Source organism: Taudactylus pleione, unplaced genomic scaffold, assembly GCF_031769625.1.
Source record: "Taudactylus pleione unplaced genomic scaffold, aTauple2 ptg000108l, whole genome shotgun sequence".
Taxonomy (NCBI): domain Eukaryota; kingdom Metazoa; phylum Chordata; class Amphibia; order Anura; family Myobatrachidae; genus Taudactylus; species Taudactylus pleione.
The window spans coordinates 1,767,872-1,790,710 of NW_028284510.1; the positions used below are offsets into that span (position 1 = coordinate 1,767,872).

At 41.0% G+C, this 22,839-nt stretch overlaps 1 protein-coding gene across 1 annotated transcript in view; it reads right to left on the bottom strand.

The window, feature by feature from the left end:
- Positions 1-22,839, bottom strand: part of LOC148525425 (sialic acid-binding Ig-like lectin 11) — a 100,208-nt gene that overhangs the window by 22,386 nt on the left and 54,983 nt on the right. The window contains exons 5-9 of the mRNA XM_088470930.1: positions 18,954-19,002; positions 16,034-16,096; positions 8,247-8,594; positions 4,639-4,905; positions 1,405-1,440 (exon numbers count right to left, since the gene is read on the bottom strand). Coding sequence (XP_088327056.1) covers positions 1,405-1,440; positions 4,639-4,905; positions 8,247-8,594; positions 16,034-16,096; positions 18,954-19,002 — 763 coding nt within the window. The remainder of the gene's footprint in view (positions 1-1,404; positions 1,441-4,638; positions 4,906-8,246; positions 8,595-16,033; positions 16,097-18,953; positions 19,003-22,839) is intronic.

Consider the following 22,839-nt stretch of genomic DNA (forward strand, 5'->3'; position numbering starts at 1 on the left):
TTGTCATGGTCTATCCTAAAGTCTGACATTACTGTACTTTAGATAAAATGTTTCTTCAAATCACTGTGGCCAAAATTGGAAAGCACCATATTTGTTCACTGTATAATTTGCATGGGAAACATAAAGGATCAAAGCAGTTTATTTGGCACTGTACATACCAAAGGATCAAAATACTGTTATCATGTTTCATATGTATATGTGTGAAAAAAATGACATGTTTAGTACTAATGGCGTAACTCTACTACAATAATTGTTCTTCAAGAAAAGAGTAATAAGATGTTTGTAAAATAAATTAGCATGCCAGCACACCAACTTCACTGGAGGATGGGTTTTTGGGGACAGAAATAACAAGATATAAAAGTAGCATCTCTACTCTTTAGCCTTCCCAAGGCAGCTGATTGTGCACAAATGTATGTGAGTGTTCCATTTCTTTGTTTTAATTTTTTATTTTATTGCAAAAGGTATTTTGCTAAGCATTGAATTTATTTAAGTATATTCCACAGTAATTTTCAAATAAATTATTGGAAAACCTATTATTAGGTTGTGACATAAACTAGACATGAGGCATAAGATTGACTTGTAAGCCATTGTAAACCTTAGGGTTGAGTTGTTGGTCACTCCTTTTAAGAATTATTTCATTGACAACTGTATGTGGCCAAGTTTCTTTGCCTAATAATTAGGGAACCTATAATGTGAGAGGAGTGGAGTTTTGATCAGATATTAATGTTTGTTAGTAATATTTTGTTGTGTTGTTGTTATCTGATGGAAAGAATGTTTGTTTAGTTTGTAGATTTGAGGAGATTTGAACACCAATTACTGAGTTGTTGTTTGCAAGTTATTGTCTTGTTTTCATTCTTTTGTCTGCTACCACACTTACCTTTTTATAAAAAAATGTGATACATTTTTTAAATGCCAATTTCCAGTTGGCATGTGCCACTAATTTAGGTAAATAATAGTTGTTGGATATGTATTGAAAGAAGGGTGGGTAAGGGGGGCAAGCAACAGACTTTAACCATTAGGGAGTTTAATGTTTAAACATGATTGTCCTTAAATATATTACTGTCACATTGTAAATGCAATGTGTAAATATCATAGAAAGGACAAGGACATTTAGAGGAAATAATGCTTATTTTAAATATTAGGTAATGTAATAAATATATACATAGTATGAAATCACTGTTGTACCTCAAACATTACAGTATATCATCTTGTAACATTAATAATATCTAATTGTATCAGTGACATCACACAGTGTTATGTTATTTAACAAATGAGGCCACAAAATATCAAGGAATATGAATGTTAATTAAGGCCGACCGGATCCTTAACAAATGTTCCTGTTTCTGTTGGTTCAATTTAGGCTTCAGCTGTTTAACCTTTTATATTTATGAAATATAGTATTACCATTGATCTCTCCTGTGATAGTGATGGATGGTGGATCTGCAACAAAAAGAGAGAATACACTTTGAAATAATTAGAAGTTTTTAATGTTTTATTATGTATATTAGCAAATGACAGATAATGGTTTTATAAAATAAATTATTCCAATGTACTTTTTGGTTTTCTCTTTCAAAGTGAAAAAAACTGATGTGTTCCTTATGTAATAGTTTAAATCTTATTATACAATGTTTTTTATTTTTAAAAAATTAGACTGCAATGCTAATAAAAATCATTAAGAATAAACATGTAAAAACAAACTAAAAAATTACTTTTAATTTATACAGCATGTGCAAAAAGTATTCATGTTCATGGCACCTGTGAGTGGCATTAAGCACTAATGTTAATGTTTATGGAAAAGGTAGTTGTGTGTCTCATTTTTAGCTTGTGATGGGGTGATTTTTAAATAAAAAAAATAAAGAGAAAAAATAACTAACTCAAAAGGGCATTAAACCTTTTCTTGTTTTAATTAGATTTTTTTGATTTAAAATACAACAAAAGATGGATATCAGATACCCACAAAATTAGTTCAAATTGGCTGAAATAGAGCTTACATTTTCATAACTGGCAAGTCTGTAGCTGAAATTCACCATTTAAATGGAGGATAACTTGTAGATGCTGTATGCTTAAGCATATTTTAAAATTTTAGTTGATCTCATCTTTCGGTTTTGTGAAATGCCACTTTTTCATATAGTATGTTTTTTTGTGAATGCCTAAGTTAGTGTACAAAATGTTTTTCAGACTAAATTTTTTTTCTATGAGAAACCTGTTTAGGTGGAATGCGATGGAGTGTTTTGAGAATTTGTCTTGAGGAAATTATTTATAAACAACCACATTTCTTAAGATGGGTAATTCTGAGATGTTGTACGTGCCAACTAGAGATCTCTGATGTGGGGAAAAATATATAACACCTTATTTATTCACTACCAGAAGGAGCTGGTAGCAGGACATATAAACAGTGTAGTTTTCTATGGTTCATGCACTGGTCAGATGGAGTAGTGCATGTACTAGAAGAGCTATGTCAGTTAAAATCATTCACACAAAAATGATCACCTTCATTTCGTTGATCTATATTTTGTGATTACACAAATAAGTATTTATATATTCACAGCCTAGGCAGGTAATACCGTTCATCCCTCCAAAAAGCTGTAACAAATACTAGGCTAAGAGAGTGGGCTGGTGAGACAAGACTGGGGAAACCTGCACAGTGTGGTCCCCTTGTTATAATGTCACACAGCACTAGCCTGTAAACACAAAGGGACTTAATGACTTGTGAGTATGGTGTGATAAAGAGCTAATTGATATAACAGTATAATTTAATAGTACGTTACTGGCAGCCCAAGCTGCTTAGGTATATTGACAGACTATCCATGTTTTGGAGCATGCTGACAATTCTAGAACAAAAATAACCAGCATTATCTGACACCTTGGGATCTGTAGTGCACTTGTAAAAAATGCACCTAAATAGACAAACCATTCCATGAAAATAAGGGAGATATGTATCAAAGCTTGGAGAGAGATAAAGTAGATGGAGATAAAGTACCAACCAAACAGCTCCCACCTTGTAATTTTTCAAACACAGCCTGTTACATGGCAGTTAGAAGCTTTATCTCACTCCACTTCATTTATCTCCAAGGCATAGAACATTTCCCACTAAGTCCCACTTATTTAAATAAAAGCTCTCAGGCACATTCTCACAATAACACCACTTTAAGTACTCACAGGGCTGGATTAAGGTTTGTGCAGGGCCCCTCAATAAAAATGTCAATAAGGTATTCTAGCAATGTAAAAAGTAACCTGTATAAATACTCCCAGCACCACAAATGTGTTAAACACACTGTAGATCCCCAATTTCACATTGTGCCACACCAAAGTCAAGCTTATGTGTGCCACAGCCCCCCATGGTGGTGTGGTAGCTATGATATATGTGGGTTCTCCCCAGTTTGTGGGGGCCCCTGCTACTATGTAGTTAATAAGCTCTGCGTAGTCACTATTGAGCATGATAATTGCCTATATCTCATCAGCTAATGTATCTTACGATGTCATTATGATATACCAGGTGATGTACAGTATATGGTGCAGTGTAGCTGAAGGATAATCATGTCAGAGGTAGGGTTAATGTGGGAGACACTGAGAGCATGTAGGGAATAATCTGACAAGGAAAGGGTATATAAGTGAATTTCTGGAGGGCAGAGGGGCATGAGATGATAAAGCTTATGGGCAGGCGGCATTCAGGGGAAGACCTTGTAAGCAGAGGGTGGCACATTATAGAAAACTGGATTGCCATGTGTGAGAAAAGCTTGTGGGCAAAGGGGTGGCATTTGATAGAAAAGAGCTATTGAGCAAGGAGGGTATGTATGAGAAATGCTGGTAGTTATCTGGGATACAGTCTGTTAAATTATATGTTTGTAACTCTGTAACAACACAGACATTATATGCCTTCACATGTAACATAATACAAGATGCGGGGTCCCTACCTCCACAAAATAGTAACCAGCACTAGTCCTTTAAGCCTAGGCTGGTAAATTTAAGGAGCAAAATGTCCCCCCAAACATTTTTCACTAACCAGCACTAGTTCTCACCAACATTTGGGAGATAGAGTGTAAAGTCCTCCTGCCTTAGAGCCAACCATCCCTAGGCCAGTAAGCAGGAGGCTGTAATTCATAGGGGTATGGATAAAAAAGCAGTAGGGATATTCCCAACACCCCTGGACTGTGAGTATTGGGTTAATAATAATAACTGAAAAATAGAAAAATATTTTCATTTACTAGCACAGTGAAGGTCCTAAGAAGCCCAATCATGTCCATGCAATACACCTGAAAAAAAGACACACACATATATTATATTATAAATACACCCCACATACCTGTATCCCTCACTTAAATCCTTTTGAATGGCTCTCATTGGTTCATGTAGACATCCAAGAACTTGATAAAAATAAAAATAGATGTAGCTGAACTTTTACCACTAGGGGTTGCCTTGCGAATGACAGGTAATTGTTGGTCAAAGAATGGATGTTCCCATGCTTTGACCATTGGCAATAACCAGCAATTACCTGTCATTCACAACGCAGGCTCCAATGGTACAAATTCACCAACATCTGTGTGTGTGTTTTTTTTTTTTTTCAATTTCATTGATTTTTTTTTCAAGTTATAAATATAAAATAAGATGAATAGTATGTAAAAAAGTGTGTATACTTACAGTAAACATCTAGGACTATAGTTATATGTGGAGAAGAGATCACAGTTGGCAATATCACTTTACAGGTTATATCTATCTTGTGATCACTCTGAGATGGGGCAAATGTCACAGTTGATGAGTTTTTCCAAATTCCATCCTGATCACTCTTTGACCATTGAAAAACTGGGATTGTTCCAGGGCAATCCATAGGAAAATCACATGTGAGCGTCACCTCCTGACCTGAAATGATCTTCTCAGGAATGGAGATTTCTGGCTTTTGTGTAAGATCTGAATGACAGATTAGAAATAGAGAGTAAAAGTGATTTTCTATTTCTGATGTGAGTCACAAGGAAGTAATTAAAAAAATATTCTCCTAAAAGAGAACAAAGTTTTTATATAAGATATATATCCTGAACTTACCACTTCTCTCTTTGCTATGATTTTCTATTTCTATTTAATAATTCTGGATACTTAATGTAGAAAGTTAATATCAACACTGAAAATCTATTAGTAATTATTCTCAAGTAGCACTGTTATTTGGTGGGGAAATGTTTGTACATTGTCTGTGATGTAGAGGAGAGAGGGAGGGGGCAGTGATATAGATAAATAGTGTGGGGGGGAGTTGGGGAGAATGTGTCAGGAGGAGAGAGTGTATCAGGATAAAACACGTTGCTAACATGGTGGCCATTGTCTTCTACCACATTCAGATGCGTGATTATTTAGGTGTCCTTATTTTTTTTGTTTTGCAACAGAGGGAATAAATATACTTACATCTCACATACGTACATTCATTAAGCATCTAAGAAATATTGGCCTATCATCCAAACAGATCCTAGTTTAAACCTATCATACACTAGACTTAGGTTGGCTTATTCTCAAGGAAGGAACCTCAGAGACATATTGGTCCAGACAGACTTATCCAATTTGGGTAAAAAAGTTACTATACATTCCTTAAACCATAACCATCAGGGTTGTTGCAAATGTACTTGTGTTACCTGCCAGACAGGCAACACATTTTCACATCCTCAGACAGGCAAAACCCTGTGTATTAGATATGCGCTCAATTGTAATTCCACATTTGCTATTTATCAAATACTATGCCTGTGTGTTAACTTAGATATATATATATATATATATATATATATAAACATATATATATATATATATATATATACATATATACTGTGCAGTCCACTCTTCCACTCTTCAATACCATTTGAGATAGGCATTATTGTGATTAATGAAAGTCTCTCAAAATATCCCAATCTGGTTCCAGAGAAACTAGAGTTTTATTAAAAAGCTTTACATTTATAATGGGACATCATTTCTTTAATATTTGGGGATCACTTTTATGTTCAACAACTGGGGACAGCCATGGGCACAACATTATCCCCTGCTTATGTGAACATCCTGATACATGATTGGTGAATCTGAGGAGATTTTTGTCTGTAGTATCAAGTTTGAGGTGGAGAATATAACATTTATTTTGAAATTTAAGTTATGTTAATTATATGGAAATATCATGTTACCAGCATTATATATTTTATTGAGACTATCAATCATATGATTTCAATTTAAAATGTACTTTTAAGCAACACATGTCCGATGTTGAATATGTACTGTAGATATCTGGTTGGAGATTAATAGTGATAATAAGATCAATGCTAGCACATATTTTAAATATACCCATGCTAACAGTTACATTCATCTTCCAACTGTTATATTATGGAACTATGGAAGGATAATTATTATTCTCAAAATATTTGTAAGTGAGAACATTTTTAGAGCAATCTAAGATATTGACCAAGAGATTCATAGACAGAGGCTATCAAAAGAAAAATTTGTTGAGGCAAATTTGAAAGCTTTTAGTAGGAGTAGAAGCATCTCTTAAAAGTGAAGGTTCTGCAGGATTTTGATATAAAGGATTCTGTAAGGTTTTTTTATAACACAGTTCAATAAGCTAAGTAGGACAATAGAAGTTATTTTGAGACGTCATTGGAGTGTTTTGCCCAGAGACCTCATTCTGGGGCCATTATCCCCCATAACTAGTTCATAGAAGGGCAAATGCTTAAAAAAAATTTGCCAACTCTAGCAGAATTGCTGGAAAGAGCTGGTTGTGCACACGGCCATTCAGAAGAGTGGACAAGTCTTTCAGGAGACCGCCACCCCCGCCACCATCCACATTTTTTCTTAACATTGTGTTTTGGGAATGGGGGCGTGATGATGCGGTTTTGCAGTCATGTCCCCGCTCCGTCTCCAATCATGCATTACACCCCCTGGAGTGGGCAGTCAGTATGTTGGCAAGCATATTTAAAATGTTCCTTTAAGTTAAAGCAATGTACTGTAACACACATAATAGGTGGCTCTAATTACTAAATAGCTGTCCATGAAAAGATGTAGGTAGCTTCAATATTGCTTTGATTGTTGCCTGTACATTGAAAAGTAAAGGTAAAGTAAGTGGCCAGTGGGGTCATGGGAGAGGAAAGCTGATTGGTAGACGACAAGTTATTCTCCTTTCCATCTGCCCATGTGGTGGCTGGCCCGACACCACTTCAAGTAACTGGCAATGTCTATTCAGCTTGGGGTCAGCACCCTAAAGTGGGAGCCTATCATTGCAATCAGCCTGTGGGTCATTCATGCCCAGTCTGACAATGCCAGGACCATTGGAATGCTTTGCTGGAGCTTTGAGGGAGCATGCAACCCTGGGCATACATCACTCTTATGTGCAGCAGTTGGAAATATAAGAATGTTTATTACTGAATAGTTAACAGCCCACATATCAGCCTCCCATGAGACCCATTGTTGTTAAACCATCACATTCTGATGATATTGGGGTATACAACAGGGAAATGTTACTTCTAACATGAGTCAATAATCCCATTGTTAAGCAAATAATAGAAACGATGAAGGACTTTAGTTATCATATAGCCATTTGTTTTGTATATCTGCTTCTCACACATTTTGTTACAGTACCTCTTGTTTTCATAAATCTTTACCCGTCCCCTGATGTTTCCGTCCTAAGCTGTTTGCGTCTCTCCATCACTGGCAACATTAGGCTTATGGTCAATGTAAAACATGCATGCACGGCTGCCATTTTTAAACACAGTAAACACACTGTGAAGTGACAGGAGCAGATTGGTTGGTACTTTATCTCCATCCGATTTATCTCTCTCCAAGGCTTAGTACATAGACCCCTGAGTTTTTAATCTTGCTGGGATACAGCATAGGCTTTGCTTGTCCCCATTGCAGGGTTTAGCTAACACCATCTCAAGGCTCTCCAATGCTTGATAAATTGCCTGATTCTACCATTCTAATTGAGGCCTATGGGGACGGCAGTAACTGATTGTAAATCTCTCATATTTCCAGTGTCAACCCTTTGATAAATTACATGAAGCAGGGAAGAGCCTATTTTCCAGCACAAATAGAGCCCTACATCTGATAAGAAATCAATGACTTCTCCAGCTTTAGGATTGTTATTCATAGAACTCATATATTTATAGTGTTTCTCAGCTCACACATACACATATATACCGACTGTCTGAGTTGACTCACTGGGGAGAGCATTAAGCTGAATATTAGTTCTTTATTATTCATTTTAATTCATAGAGTGCAATAAAATCACAATTTACCTGTTACTGACACATATATACTACGATAGTTATATTTGATGACACTCAGTGGACTTTCTTCAAACCTGAAGAAATAAAACCCATTATCTTCTTTCCTGACATCGGTTATTGTCAGTGTGCATTCTCCATTATCTGGGTTTCCTGTCATGCGGAAGTTTTGTTTTCCTTCTTTCAATTTATCATTAGAGGCCACAATTTTGCTATTGCTCACTTTCCTCCAGATTCCAATGGAATTTGTGAATCTGTTCCTATTATCAGCAATAAATGTACAATGGATGGTGACACATAGGCCTTCCTCTACAGGGACAGTACTTTTCACCTGCATAGAATATTCATCCGCTATGGTATCTGTGGAGAGATATATTGGATGAGAGATGATACAGTACAATGCAGAACAACATAATATACATTATGGGGAAGATGTATCAAATGTTCTAAAGACTTAAGTGATCCAAAGCAACCAATCGGTTTCTAACTGGCATTTAACATTGTACATTCTATAAAACGATAGATAGCAGTTGATGAGTTGCTATGGGTAACATCTCCACCTGTCCAGTTCTCCACTCTTTAGAAGGTTTGATACATACAGTGGGCCTGATTCAGACACGCTCGCAGCGCTATGCGCTCACAAGCGGGTCGATGGTGGCCCAGTGCGCATGCGCGAGACCCGGATAGCGACGGGCAAACCGTCGCTCCGGGTCTTGTACCAAAGGGGGCGTGCTGTCAATGTTGAGTGACAGCATGCCCTCATGGGAACGCCTACCGTCTGGGGCCAGCACCACTGACATCACAAGTGATGTCAGTGGGAGTGTTATCGGCTCTGTTTGAGCCGAAAGCACTCTTGGGCTTGCGGCAACGAGACCCTACCACAAGGGTCTCGTCGCAAGCCCGATGGCCGCGATGGTCTTGATTATCGCGACCATCATCATGGCCGCTCGCTATAGCTGTGGGTGGTCACCCACAGCTATGCAAGCGGCCAGGAGGCCGTCTGCAAAACCAGAGCATCCGGCTCTGAATCAGGCCCAGTATCCCTTCATGAGAGAAAGAAATGCAAACACCAGAAAATACTTCTCCTAATATTCTTATGTTATACACTGCACTCAGCAGAGGGCTGTATGCTAAATGTCCAATTGATGATACTAATATTTGCTGTGCATATGAAATATAAATGAACATATAGTGTGTTGATGAAAACCAATTCACATGTCACTGTACTAAAATTTTTTTATTTGTATATAAAAATGATGATTCTTATTATACTGAACTGGTAGTGGATCAAATCAAAATACTAAATAAATGAAACATAGGAAAATGTATAAAAAAAAGGAAAAAATTGTTTGAAAAAATATATATATAGAAAAAATAGAAATAATAAAAAATTATTGTAAAAAGTAGTTCAAGTTCTCAAAGTCACTGGAATAAGCTACTATATGTAACAGTCTTAGATAAATAATGATGGCGGCGTCCCGCTAAGCATAAACAATGTGATGTTGTTATGGGTCGATAGTGATGGTGATGATCTTTCTTCCTGGAGTAGGAGTGCGGTGGGGAAGCTGACAGGAGGCTGGGCTCTCAGGCCGGTACCCGTCACTGCTGGTGGATAGCGGCCGCGCGCCCGAGTGACCGGTCGGACGTCCTCTCCCGCCTTGCAGTGGAGGTCGAGGCCTATGGCGGGGATAAGCGGTTGTGGCTTACACCAGATGCCGCAATCCCCTCCAGTGTGAGATGCACTTACCTCCTTGGATCCGTCAGCTTCACCGTTCCTTCTCCTTGCCAGCTGGTGTTCTCCTCGAAACTGCTTCCGACTCCGACTTCCGGGTGTGGTCACGTGATCGCGGCTGCGTTGAATAGAGTTCCGTGTGGATATATAGTAGCAAATTCCTTTCTCCTAATATAGCTTTTACTCTAAGGCCCGTTTTCAATTTGGGAGCGAAAAGTCCATGCTGGACTTTTTGCTCCACATCGGATGTTTCATCGGAGGTTTTGCAGGGGTAAAGCATCAGGCCCATGCCCATTTTATCCCTGCATTCATTTAGGAACTTGCGAAAACGGGACCCAGCGGAAAGGTAAGTATTGAAAAAATTGGGGAATATTCGGGAATTCATCCTGGGACCCCTTTAATAATTTCCTGACATGGAGGATCACTATGGATACCTCAGTTTTTCCCTGCTGAAGGTAATTAGGGTTTTTAAATAGCCGTGGCAGGTGCTTTTTTGTGCCTGTGAAGAAGTGATGAAGAATAGCACTTAGGGTTTTTTTTGGTAAAAAATAAGTATGCCCATCAAATTTGAGGTACATGACAATGGGTGCAAGCATATTTTTAAGTCCCTAGAGAGCATTTTTAAAATTCTTCAAAAATGCACCTGCCGCTGCTACCCGCAATGAAGAAAACACCTGCCGCAAACTTGGGAACCTATCTGGAATCTATTTCGCTACTTTAGGATTTTGTCCCCCAGATTTTTTTTTTTTAACCCCAAAATTCAAGTTCATTTTTTGGGGTGTTCCGATTTTTTTTACTTTTTTTTTTAAGCCTGCACTCCTAAACCCCAATTCTGCACTTTTTTCTTCACCTATTGCGTGGTGAAAAGTTATCGCCGTTTTTTTACAATGACTTTTCGCACGGGCGAAAAGTCTTTGAAATTGAATATGGGGATAGTGAAAACAGATGAAAATGACATCGCCGATAACAGCTTTTCAACTTATCGCCAGTAACGGCTTTTCAGCTTATCGCCAATAACGGCTCTTTGCAGCCAAATTGAATACCCCTCTAATGCTGGCCATACACTCTGCAATTATCGGGACGATCCGCCCGTTATCGGCAGATCGCCGCGATAATTGCAGCTTGTATGCGGGCGACCGAGGGTTAAATATTGCTCGGTAGGGCATGCTGGATTGTCCAGCATGCCCGTCCGATGCGATATTTACCCGGGAAACTGTTGGCCGCATCGGGCAGTGTATGCCCAGCGCGGCCGACAGACAGACATTTCCTGTGTTCCTTCCTACGGAAGGAACAGGGAAATGTCTCCTCCCCCGGGGGCGGAGCGCGGATGTCAAGCTATACACTGTGAGATTTCTCTCACAGTGTATGCCGGCGACATCTGCGGCTGGCAGGCAGCCAGATAAAATGTCTGTCGGTCTGACAGACATTTTATCTGGCAGTGTATGCCCAGCATTAGTGATACTTTCCAAAAAATACTGAAAAAAGGTGTGAAAAAGTAAAACACAAGATGGAAAAATATGAGTAATGTGTAACTGTATACCCCCCAGATTTGTCATAGGTTCTTTTATCTGATAATCCCCAAATTTTGCATACAGAATCCAGAGATGGTACTGTGATGACATGCCAAATTTTAGGTTAATGAACAACATTGACCAGCCATTCAGAACTAAGCCATTCATAACCAAGTCACTTTAATTGATCTTGTATTAACTTCTGCATTCTTGCCGAGGCTTCACTGGGAACAAGATACATTCCTCTTTTATTTATTTGATATCCCTGCAGACTACTTCATGAAAGAATAAAAGAAAATGTCCTCTGTATTTAGGAGTGTAATACCAATGTAAACAAGGTGTCAGGGGGAGTTCTTTTATTTAAATTAAAATGCTTTTCTAAGATATGTGTTTTTTCTATAGAGTACTATTGTGGAGCTACATGCTCCAGCACACCTTGAGTGATAAGGTTTGCTGATGATTGGAGTTCCACAAGATCTTGCATACTCTGGTAGCCAACTGCATTCATATTAAACTCTATTAGAGTATGACCAGCTTATTTTGGCCTCGTCTGATGCTACAGTATTTATACTTTTTTCAGTAGGACACCATGCACGATTTCCTTCTGCTTCAATGGTAATCAGTGCTGGCGATAGTACTGGTTCTTGGTACTCATATAATAGGGGAGGGATGTCTTTATTTATTTAGGATTTATTTTGAAACTGCGTGACCTAATTACAATAGGCTACACCACCTAAATGACGTTATTTGGGGGGGTGCCCGCATGGCATGCCTCAAGTTTAACGTCCGGCTGTGGGGAGCCCAGCACTTTGTCACTAGCTGGGCGTTCCCCAGCCCTCTCCCGGCACTGAATGGATGTCCCACGCATGTACGCAGCATCCATTCAGACTCTGCGGCGGTGGAGGTGCCCAACCTCCCGACCAGACCACCCGTGGGACACTTCGGGGTGTTGGGGGGGGGGTGTGCCCTCTATGGGGTGGTGCCCCTGTTCAACCACACTGGTCAAACACCCCAAGAGCCGGCCTTGTATGTATCTCTGCATGGGTGACACCTACATATTACTGCACATGTGAAGCTTCATATACACCCTGCTAAAACACTTGCAATCTTGCACCATGGTCCTGCTTGTTGAATCTCTGGGCCTGATGCATACCCGCTCGCGAGCGCACAGCGCTCGAAAGCGGGTCGATGGTCCCCTACTGCGCATATGCACGCCGAAGCCGGCTCCAGCATGCGGATGCGCGAAACCCGGCCAGCGACGGGCGCTCCGTCGCTACGGGTCTTGCACCAAAAAGGGGTAGCTGTCGATTTTGACAGCTCGCCCCGTTTTGGAGGTGGGCAGGGGGGGTGGCTACACAAACTGAGGCGTTCCCAAAGGAATGCCTGCCGTTTGTGGGAGGCACCACCGACATCACCAGTGATGTCAGTGGTGAGCTTCCAGCTCTATTTAGAGCCGGAAGCTCACTAGGGCTTGTGGGAACGAGACCCTACCACAAGGGTCTCGTCGCAAGCCCCGATGGTTGCGATGGTCGCAACCATCGCGACCATCACCTGGCCGCTCACATAAGCTGTTGGTGGTCACCCACAGCTATGCGAGCGGCCAGGAGGCCAAAACAAAAAAAAACACCCAGATTCAGAGCGAGCGCTCTGAAAGAGAATCCGGCTCTGAATCAGGGCCTGTGTGCCTGATTCAGAGCCGCTCGCAAAAAGCGAGCGCTCGCTCTGAATCAGGGCGTGTGCATTTTTTTTTTTGCGGCCTCTTGGCCGCTTGCATAGCTGTGGGTTACCACCCACAGCTTATGCGAGCGGCCATGATGATGGTCGCGATGGTCAAGACCATCACGACCATCGGGCTTGCGACGAGACCCTTGCGGTAGGGTCTCGTTGCTGCAAGCCCCAGTGGACTTCCTGCACTATTAGAGGGCCGCCCACAAACGGCAGGTGTTCGCATGGGAATGCCTCCGTTTGTGAAGCCACCCCCCCGCCACGCCTACAAAATGGGACGAGCTGTCGATCAACATCGACAGCCGCCCCTTTTGTAGTGAGTTCCAGAGCGAGTCGCTCCGGGACTCGCGTGTGCGCACTTGGGCACCATCGACCCGCTTGCGAGCGCATAGCGCTTGCGAGCAGGTCTGAATCAGGCCCTCTGTTCATTAGAGTTTGGACTTAATAAATAGAAATATTTTGTTCATTTTTGATGCATACAGTATGTCATGTTGATCCTTCCCTTAGTAATGAGTATTGTTTGTTGATTTTTTTGAGGTACTCCTGCTTAGCACACCCCAAAGCTGTTCTTGCACAATCAGTTACATTCTTTGATGCCTTATTTGCCATTCAATTTATAAGACCTTAATGAACCCAGAACAAAACCTAGTTTAAGTGGAGTTCATTACAATTTGGAGAAAAAAATAGGGCTATACTTACCTTTAATGTAACAGTCTCCTGATTCATATTAGAGACGTGGAGGTCCGGTTCTCTGAACCGACAACAACTGAATTTAGGGGTTTTGAGTCAAACCGAGTCTGAGCTCGGATTCACTTTGGGGTATCAAGTCAAACTGAGGGCCTGATTCAGACCCTCTCGCAAACGCTATGGGCTCGCAAGCAGGTCGATGGCCGGGCAGTGTGTATGTGATGTCAGTAGAGAGCTTCCGACTCTATTATAGCCAGAAGCTCACCGGGCCTTGCGATGGATGAAACCCTACCACAAGGGTCTCGTTGCAAGCCCGATGGTCGCGACCATTGCGACCATCACCTGGCCGCTCGCAAAAGCTTAGCGAGCGGTCAGGAGGCCATCTCTAAAAAAAAAAGGGGCCGCCCTCATTTAGAGCGAGCACTCGCTTTTTGCGAGCGCCTCTGAATCAGGCCCACAGTCCCCGTTTGAATCTTCCTGTGGTTCGAACTCGGGTTTTGTATTGAAAAAAAATTTTTTTAGCTGTTTTCTTTCTTTTAAATACAGATCCAAGAACAAAACCAAAACACATTTGGATGATTTTGCAAAACTAAAACCAAAACATGAAGATGAATTTGCATCTAAAACCAGAACTCGGGGGTCGGCGCACATCTCTAATTCATATTATCACTTTGAGGGCCTGATTCAGAGCCGGACGCTATTTGCGGACGCTCGTTCTGAAAAAGAGGCCGGATATTTAAATTGAAAGCTCGCTCTTTGCGGTCTGTTGACTCTTTTTATGTCTGAGCGTGCATCCGAAACATGCGCTCGCTATTTTTTAAACACACACCTTGGCCGCTCGCATCATACGTCATCTCCGCTATTTATTAATTAATCGAGTACATCGAAAGGCGTCTGAACTGGTCGCAATTCTTGTGGTAGGATTTTCCTACCGCTATCACTGCGAGCAGTTCAAGCTAAAAGACAACCAAGTGACGTGGTCGATGATGCTGCTTTGTTAATTATGCACACCCATTAAACGCCCGTTTTGACCGTTTGGCACGCTTGCGTTCGGATCTCCACTCCCCGTTTTCAAGCAGCTTCCCCTGTTACCACTCACAAACGCCTCATTCTGTCACTCAAATTAGCAGGCCCTCGCTGTTTTACAAGCACACGATTTCCGACCGCAATGGCTGGTTGGCGCATGCGCATTATGACCCATACGCATGCGCAGATGTTTGAACATCGCTCGGAGCAAACGAGCAGCTCTGAATCAGGCCCTGAATGTGCCAATTGTCAAACACTACACCTACCAGTATACACTATATTTGTTTTCCTCTTTTTTTGGTAGAATAACCCTTACATCTTGAAACTAAAGGTTGGAGAAGTGCTGGGACACCCATTTAATCCCACAAAATTTAGAACTTGACAACATTCTGGTGTTAACATTCTGACTGTCGACAAACTCTACTTGACTCAACTTTAAGAGTAAATAAAGTTGTCTGAGACTTTAGGCTTTAGTAAGTTTGGAGGACTAGATCCAAAGACTAACAATATCTTTTATTTTTTTCTGTTATGTTGTGGACCTTTCAAATTAAGAGATTTTAATGGAAGCGGTTCCATCAAATGTAACATTTTGTAAAAGGAATCTTTCTCCCCCAGTGCAAAATCTCACAAATAAAAACATTGTGTGGTTGTTGCAGAGTTGAATGCAAGGTGGTGCTAACTGCTTCTGCATTACATGCATGGAGCTAATTTCAGGTATTTATCAATATACAGACTTGTACGCATTTCTGTAAATGAACTGCCCAAATTTGTACACCGGGCTTGATAGCTATCATCATTAGCAGTGCACACTTTGTACATCAGCCTTTTCTCTGGTTCAATTATCTGTTTTTGAAAAAGTTCCTGTGTTAATAGGAATGAAACGCGTTGATGTTACAGTATTTTGTCATTACTAGGGAGCAACTTGGACGCTAACACTGACTGCTGTCAGTTATATCTTTGCATACTGTATTTCTAATTAAACATGAATTGGTGTAAGTACAGTGGTCCTTAATTATAGCCTGCACTGGATGGGCAGTATGCATGGAGGTGCAGAAATAAAGCCATGTTTCACACATTACAATATACTGGAGATCATTACACTAGCCTCAGACACTTACCTTGCCAGAGCATGGACAGGATGATGAGCACAGGATAGACCCACATTCCGCAGCCTGTTCCAGCTAATATTTATCTTGGGTATGATCTGTGGACTAATGAAACAAGATGTTGAGAAATGAGAACACTCCTACATCTCTTTAATACACCTGTACATGTTACTGTACATGCTTGTTATGCGAACTTCCCAAATGATGAGGATGGGACAGTCCAGGATCTGCTGGACTTTTTGGACATCTAATTATACAGTATCTTGAACGATAACAGGTATTTCCAGATTAGCAAAATTATGTACTGATATAGTATGCCTAGTTTTATGAGGAACTGGTACTGTGGTTAATAGTAAAAGCTACTGTAACACCTTAATGATGGTAAAATAAGATGGGGCTGCTGGAATTAGATAATGGGGTTTATTTATCATTATTCATAGTTTTTTGACACTACATGACTTGTTATTTTGCTGCATTTCACAGAACCCTTTAGTGGATACTTATCGAAATTGAATCCACGGTAGAGGTTTTGTATAATGGCCCTGATTCACTATGGATTGCTACTGTGAATGCAATTGCGATTACGCACGCAGTTCAACTTCAATAGTATGCTAATCCATTGTGATCGCTATTCCCTCACAGCACTACACAAGGACGCCCACTTTACCTTACACACATCCGTAATGTTTAGCAAGACTGCAAAACCATTGGTACAGGTGAGAACCATCGCAGCCTCATGCTCACTTTCACAAGATCTGACCTTACTCAGAAACTGGTAACTTCCACGCACACTATGAGACCTCAACCTGCGTAGGCCATCGCAGTGGGTATTTTATGCACGGCCCTGTAACGGCGTTCAAATACACTGGCGCGCCTGTGTTTTGCCGATCACCCCCCCTGTCATCACCCTCAAACGGAACTTCCTGTCAATCACTCTGCGAAGAGTGTGCATAGTCACTGCAATGATTTCTCAAGCTTTATATGTCTAAGACTGAGCTGATTGTCTTCCCACCCTCCCACATAACCTAAAATCCCACTATTTATCAATAGATGGCATAACTATCTCATCTAGTCCCAGAGTGTGTTGGACTCTTCCCTCTCCTCAAACCACATATTCAGAATCTCTCACAGTCTTGTCGTTTCCATCTCAAGAATATTTCCAAGATCAGACCCTTTCTCACCCAGGATGCCACCAAAACCCTCATACATTCACTGGTCATCTCAAGATTGGACTACTGTAACCTCCTCCTATCTGGCCTCTCCAATTCCCATCTCTCTCCTCTCCAGTCTGTGCTCAATGCTGCTGCTCGGCTCATCTTCCTCTCCAAATGCTCTACATCTGCCTCCCCTCTCCTACAAGCCCGTTAACTGGCTCCCCTTCCCTTTCAGAACCCAATTCAAGGTTCTCACACTCACTTACAAAGTCCTCACCCATTCCTCTCCCATTACACACATCGCCTTTCATGACAATTGATTACTTCCTCCCACTCCCGTCTCCAAGATTTTGCCTGCACTGCTCCCCACCTTTGGAACTCCCTCCCTCTCCCAATCAGACTCTGCACCTTTCTACAATCATTCAAACAAGCTCTTATGACCCACTACTTCATTAAAGCCTTCCAGCTCTCAGCCTAACTTGCTGCTACATCTTCCATGCTCCCTGCCTACCCCATCTGTGTCATATAAGCTCTTTCGAGCAGGGCCCTCTACCCTCTTGGGATTCCCCCTACTGTAATTTAATTTATCTCTTACTCCCCACTAGGGCAACTAACACTTGGCTGCTTATGTCCGGGTAAAGGTTGCTAATATAACAATGTTTATTATCCATGTCCTGCTTTGTATTGTAAGTTGCTGGTTACTTATTTGTTTATGTACTATGTAAGGCGCTGCGGAACACTTGTGGCACCATATAAATAAATAATAATAATAATAATAATCGCAGTCCCGGTCATAGTGGCTAGTTTGAGCACATACACTGCGATGCATATGCATGTGCAGAACTCAACAATCGGCCGATTGTGTGTTTAATCGCAGTTGCGTATGGTAGTGAATTATGCCCAATGTATTTTACCTTGTTCACAATTCTAATGTGATTTTCTTTATGTTTCTGCAGCCAAATTGAACATTGTTCTAGTTGGCAATGCTGAGGGGAGACGGGAGCCCCTAGGGGTTATATTTACTCAAATTTAATAGCAAACGATTTTGACTGATTGAGCTGTATCTTTCAGCTGCGTGCTAAGCCATGTAGATGTGTTGTGTCTTTTTGTTTTCATCAGGTGCAACAAATCTACCAAAAAAAGTTAAATGCAATGCAAAGTTAGTTAAATGTTTTCTTATTCTTAGGGGTACATTTACGAAGAATGGTGTTTGGTCGAGATTGCAATCTCGGGTGAGTTTAGGCATTTTTTTCAACTTGCAAATTTACTAAAGATAAACCGGGCCCGAGGTGTAATACCGCAGCCAGGGGACCCTTTCACTGGGTCTCCCCAGCCAAAGCATTATCATCCCAAGCTGGTCATCCCAAGCAGAGGCTCTCAGGGGAGGTGAGGACCCCTCAATAAAGGGGTCCCACAACTACCGAGCACCCCAGGCTTAAGCTGAAGACTGGGGCTCTTCCTCGCACCCCTGGGCTGTGGATGTGGGAGTAATAGCGGTGAAAATAGATATAAACTATTGCTTCTTATCAAGGAACTACAGGTGCCAGCACGCCTGCCCTTTGGCACTTGTGGAACTAGAAGTGCCAGCGGGTGGCCGGCACCTGTAACCCCGCTGTAAAAAAAATAGTTAAAAAAATACAAGACACACACATCATAGATTGGACAATTTTATTGCACACCTACTACACTCACACATACTTACCTACTGCCAGCTGTTTGGTCCCCTTCTCCAAGTAGTAATCCAATGGGTTACCTGTAAAAAAAAATTCAATACTCACCTACTTTCTGGCACAGGTCGATCCGCTTCTCTGGTAGCATCCAAAGGGTCTTAGAAAAACAAAAAAATGTCTGTCTAGCTCCAGCTTGGACAAGTATAGGTATACTATACTACATACTACACGGAATGCCAGAAGACGCAACTCTTCTGAAATTTACACGCCCACCAGCCAATCAGAGGCCGCTCAATAGCACGTAGAACCAGGACTGACTGAGGAGCCTGGGGCTGGTTATGCTCTTTTTGGGGGGAACCTTCATCTTTTTTTCTAACATTTAACCCTTTTTTAACAGTAAAAACACACAAGCAGCCTTCACATATCTCACTGATACTGTATGTGCAGGCTGCTTGTTCCGGAGATTTTGGCTGCAGTCAGATACTGCAAACTCGGGTGAGAAATCTCGATTAGATACACCATCGGAAAACACACTCTCAGCAAAACACGATTCTTGGTAAATTTGAGTGTTACAGAAGCCTAAAATCACCCGAGTTTCAACTAGTCAAATCAAGTTTAAAAACAGCAAAACTCAACCAAACACGATTCTTAGTAAATGTACCCCTTAGTGTGTTATTACATTTTTCTTTATGTCACTGGGTCATACAATCATTTGTTTTCTCAAATATTTTTCTAATATAGTGTATATAAAGATACCACATCATATGAATAATACTAATAAAATTAAAAAATATATATATTTTAAATGTTTATTGACTGATGTTGTGGTTTATATAGTATATTGGCAAGATTGAATTAGCCTTGTTTTTTTTTGCTGGAAGTGGAAAAGGGTAGTAGCCTCAGACTTTTATGTATGAGGCTATTCAATTAGAAGACCCTTTCCTCATTTTGCAAATCTGTGGCTAATGCACATTAACCCATAGATTCTGGGATATGTACACAAAGCTGTACGTTAAAGTGTTAGCGGCGGCTGTGATAAGAGTAAAAAATACTACTGAATTCAGATTTCTGTTCGAGCCTCAGAAAGAGGTGAACAGAAATACGTGTTATGGGTGTCGAAGCTGGATTATTGGGTGAGACAAGATCAGTTTAAAATTGAATCTCAGAGACGCCATCTTGGAAATGAGATCGCAAGACGCTATTTTGCGAATGGCCGCCTAAGCGCCATTTTAGATAAACTCACACTTTAGTACATGTGGCGATATTACTATTAGCATCATGCGATTGCATCTGTGACCATCGCCATAAGTTACGGCGATTCAGCAAAAGCCCATTTCATGGCTTTACGTAGTTTGGGTGCTCTGGATAAAGTGTATATTATTATAATTCCCCTAAAGGATATATTTCAGAAATGGCTGTACAGTATGTCAAAATTGGATTGCATTAGCTAAACAGAGCAAATGGCCACGTGACAACTAGCCTGTGTAGACAAGCTTCATGGACATAACGTCTGCTCTCACTCCAGGTGGCCCTGCTCGAATACAGCAAGAGGGTCGTTTGTAGCACCTTACATTAGCAGGCTTCCTACAATAAAATACCTTCAAAGCCAAGAGTGTTATCTGAGGTTTGGGTCTTGTAGCTGTGCTAATTTGCATCCACACAGGCCCTGGGAGAACAAAGACCAGTATTTTGGAGCCTGAAAAGGGTGGGAGCTGCTGGGGCATGAGCAAGTCATGGAACTATAAGGCTCAGCATTCCACACTGCTAGGTGTTCACTTAGTTTAAATGAGATTTAAGTGCACCATTTCTCATACACCCATTAATACGCACAATTGCGCTGTTAACTAATCGCATATTAGCGAATGCATACGATTCTGTATGAAAACACTGTTTATTAGCTTCATGCACACGCATCTGCCCCAAGTTAACTAGCGTCTTTACATCATACCCCGCATACTTACACATTACATATTCACATAAAAGGTTTAATAAGCTTTAAAATATAAGATTTAAGTTTGTTCATTCTGTGAAATAAAGATTATTTGGTAACTAAGGTTTTATACATGATAAGTAAGCCGTGATTGGTATTGTACTGATGCGTACTCTTTCAACAGTATTCCGGTCTCATCGATGTGGAGATCGCATCATGCATTCTCAACTTATGGACCGCAGAGACGTCAAGCAACAAAATGTACATTATATGAACAACTGTTAGGATGTTGCATGAGGCAGGAAACCAGAGACCCCCAGTTGTTAGAGGCTGGGTTGTGTCTATTTGAATCAACCTGTTAAATGCCTTGTAACATATACCCTCTCCTTTAGGACCAATGGTATTAGCAACAAACTTCTCTATTGTGTTGTTTATTTCTGGGGGGTATAAATATGTGTGCTCTGACCCTGGGTTTCTAGTCTTTGCGCTGAATGCTGATTGACGAGGGGTTTCTTGCTGATGCCTAACATCTGGACCAGAGAGCGCTGCATATGTATAATTGTACTTGGGTCTGTATAATCTCTTTGCGCTAAGATTATATGAGGGTCATAGCGTGTAACTACTGTACTTTTACTTGAATAATACTTTGTGCTTTGGAACCACAGGTTCTAGGTCTGGAGTCTTTATTTACTTTATGACTGCGTACGCAAATTAGCGTCATCCTTAGAGGTTTATAGGAAGGATATTAGAAGGTATAGGCAGGGGTATATAGAGGTTCAAAAGCAGTATCCTTAGTTAGGGGCTCATAGTGAAGTCACTTACCTACTCACACGGCACATACGGTTATCGATATGTCAGCAAAGGGTGGAGTGTCCACATGCAGGGTTTACCTGCAACCGCTTTGTGCTGAAAGATCGCTATCCATTTTCGTGTGAGACAAGGAAGCTGACTAGAATCCAGGTACAAGAGAGGAAAAAGTTTGTTTTCCTTTGTTGATAGAATCTAACGTTTAAAGGGGTGCCGCAGTATTGAGCACGTGGCTGAGTCGCAGTTTTGCGAACAGTAAAGACGCACTTTTGCGTACGCAGCTAAAAAGTTGTCATACGGTTGTGTGGTAGTTGCATTATTGTGTATGTGACTGGTCGCACAATAGTGTATATGTACTTCCGGTTGTGCTGCCACTGTTTAAATAAAGCCGTTGAGGTTTACATTTTTCAATTGTTATCAATATCTGGGTTAACGTGTATTTTTCTGTGCAGGAAAAAGTGTGTAACAGTGAGTATTTGTTGTGTGTATTTGTTGGTAGGGGTGACTTGTTCCCTACAGTTAGAGGTACCGTATGACCTTTAAGGGCTAAGTGCTAGTCGCTCGGTAAGCAGCTTACCGTTCTATACACAGTAGCATGTGTACATGTTGTCTTTGTTGTTGAGAGGTGCATGGAAGTAGCCGACTTAAACTTCCATAGGTGTGGAAGTTTCCTTACTAAATCTTATCCGGGTGTGGAAGTTGCCTTTTTCAAATCTTATCCAGGTGTGTTGGCGCTGCCGTTTAAATCGTCCACAGGTAAGTGAAAGTATCTTGATTGTCTTTCACCAGTTTAAATCTTTATTGAAAAGCATAGGAGTTGTCTCAGAATGGGGGCCATGCAAACAATAGAGATGTTAGACAATGATGTGCTGCTAATGGATCGCCACTTGGATTGGCCCGTCGTATTATGCATACTAAGTACGGTACTTATGCGATAAGGTATTGTGATGTATGGTTTAAAATGACGATTAAGAGTGTTAGACCATTTCCCAGAATTGGTAGTTTTGACAAAAATGTACTAGATAATGTCCGGGATCACATCAGTCTGATGCGCTCCCGAGAGAAAAATGTCAAATATTATGAATGTTTAAAGTTGTGGCAGCATGAAGGGGATGCGTGGCTTAAAAATGTGCAAGCAACGCAAACTAGCGTTGCGAGCGCATTGCCAGAGAATACATCCACGACGCTGAATTGCAATACGGGCGAGCCGCAAAATGGCGCGCATGTGCAGCAAGGTAGCATTGTGGAGAGTATTGC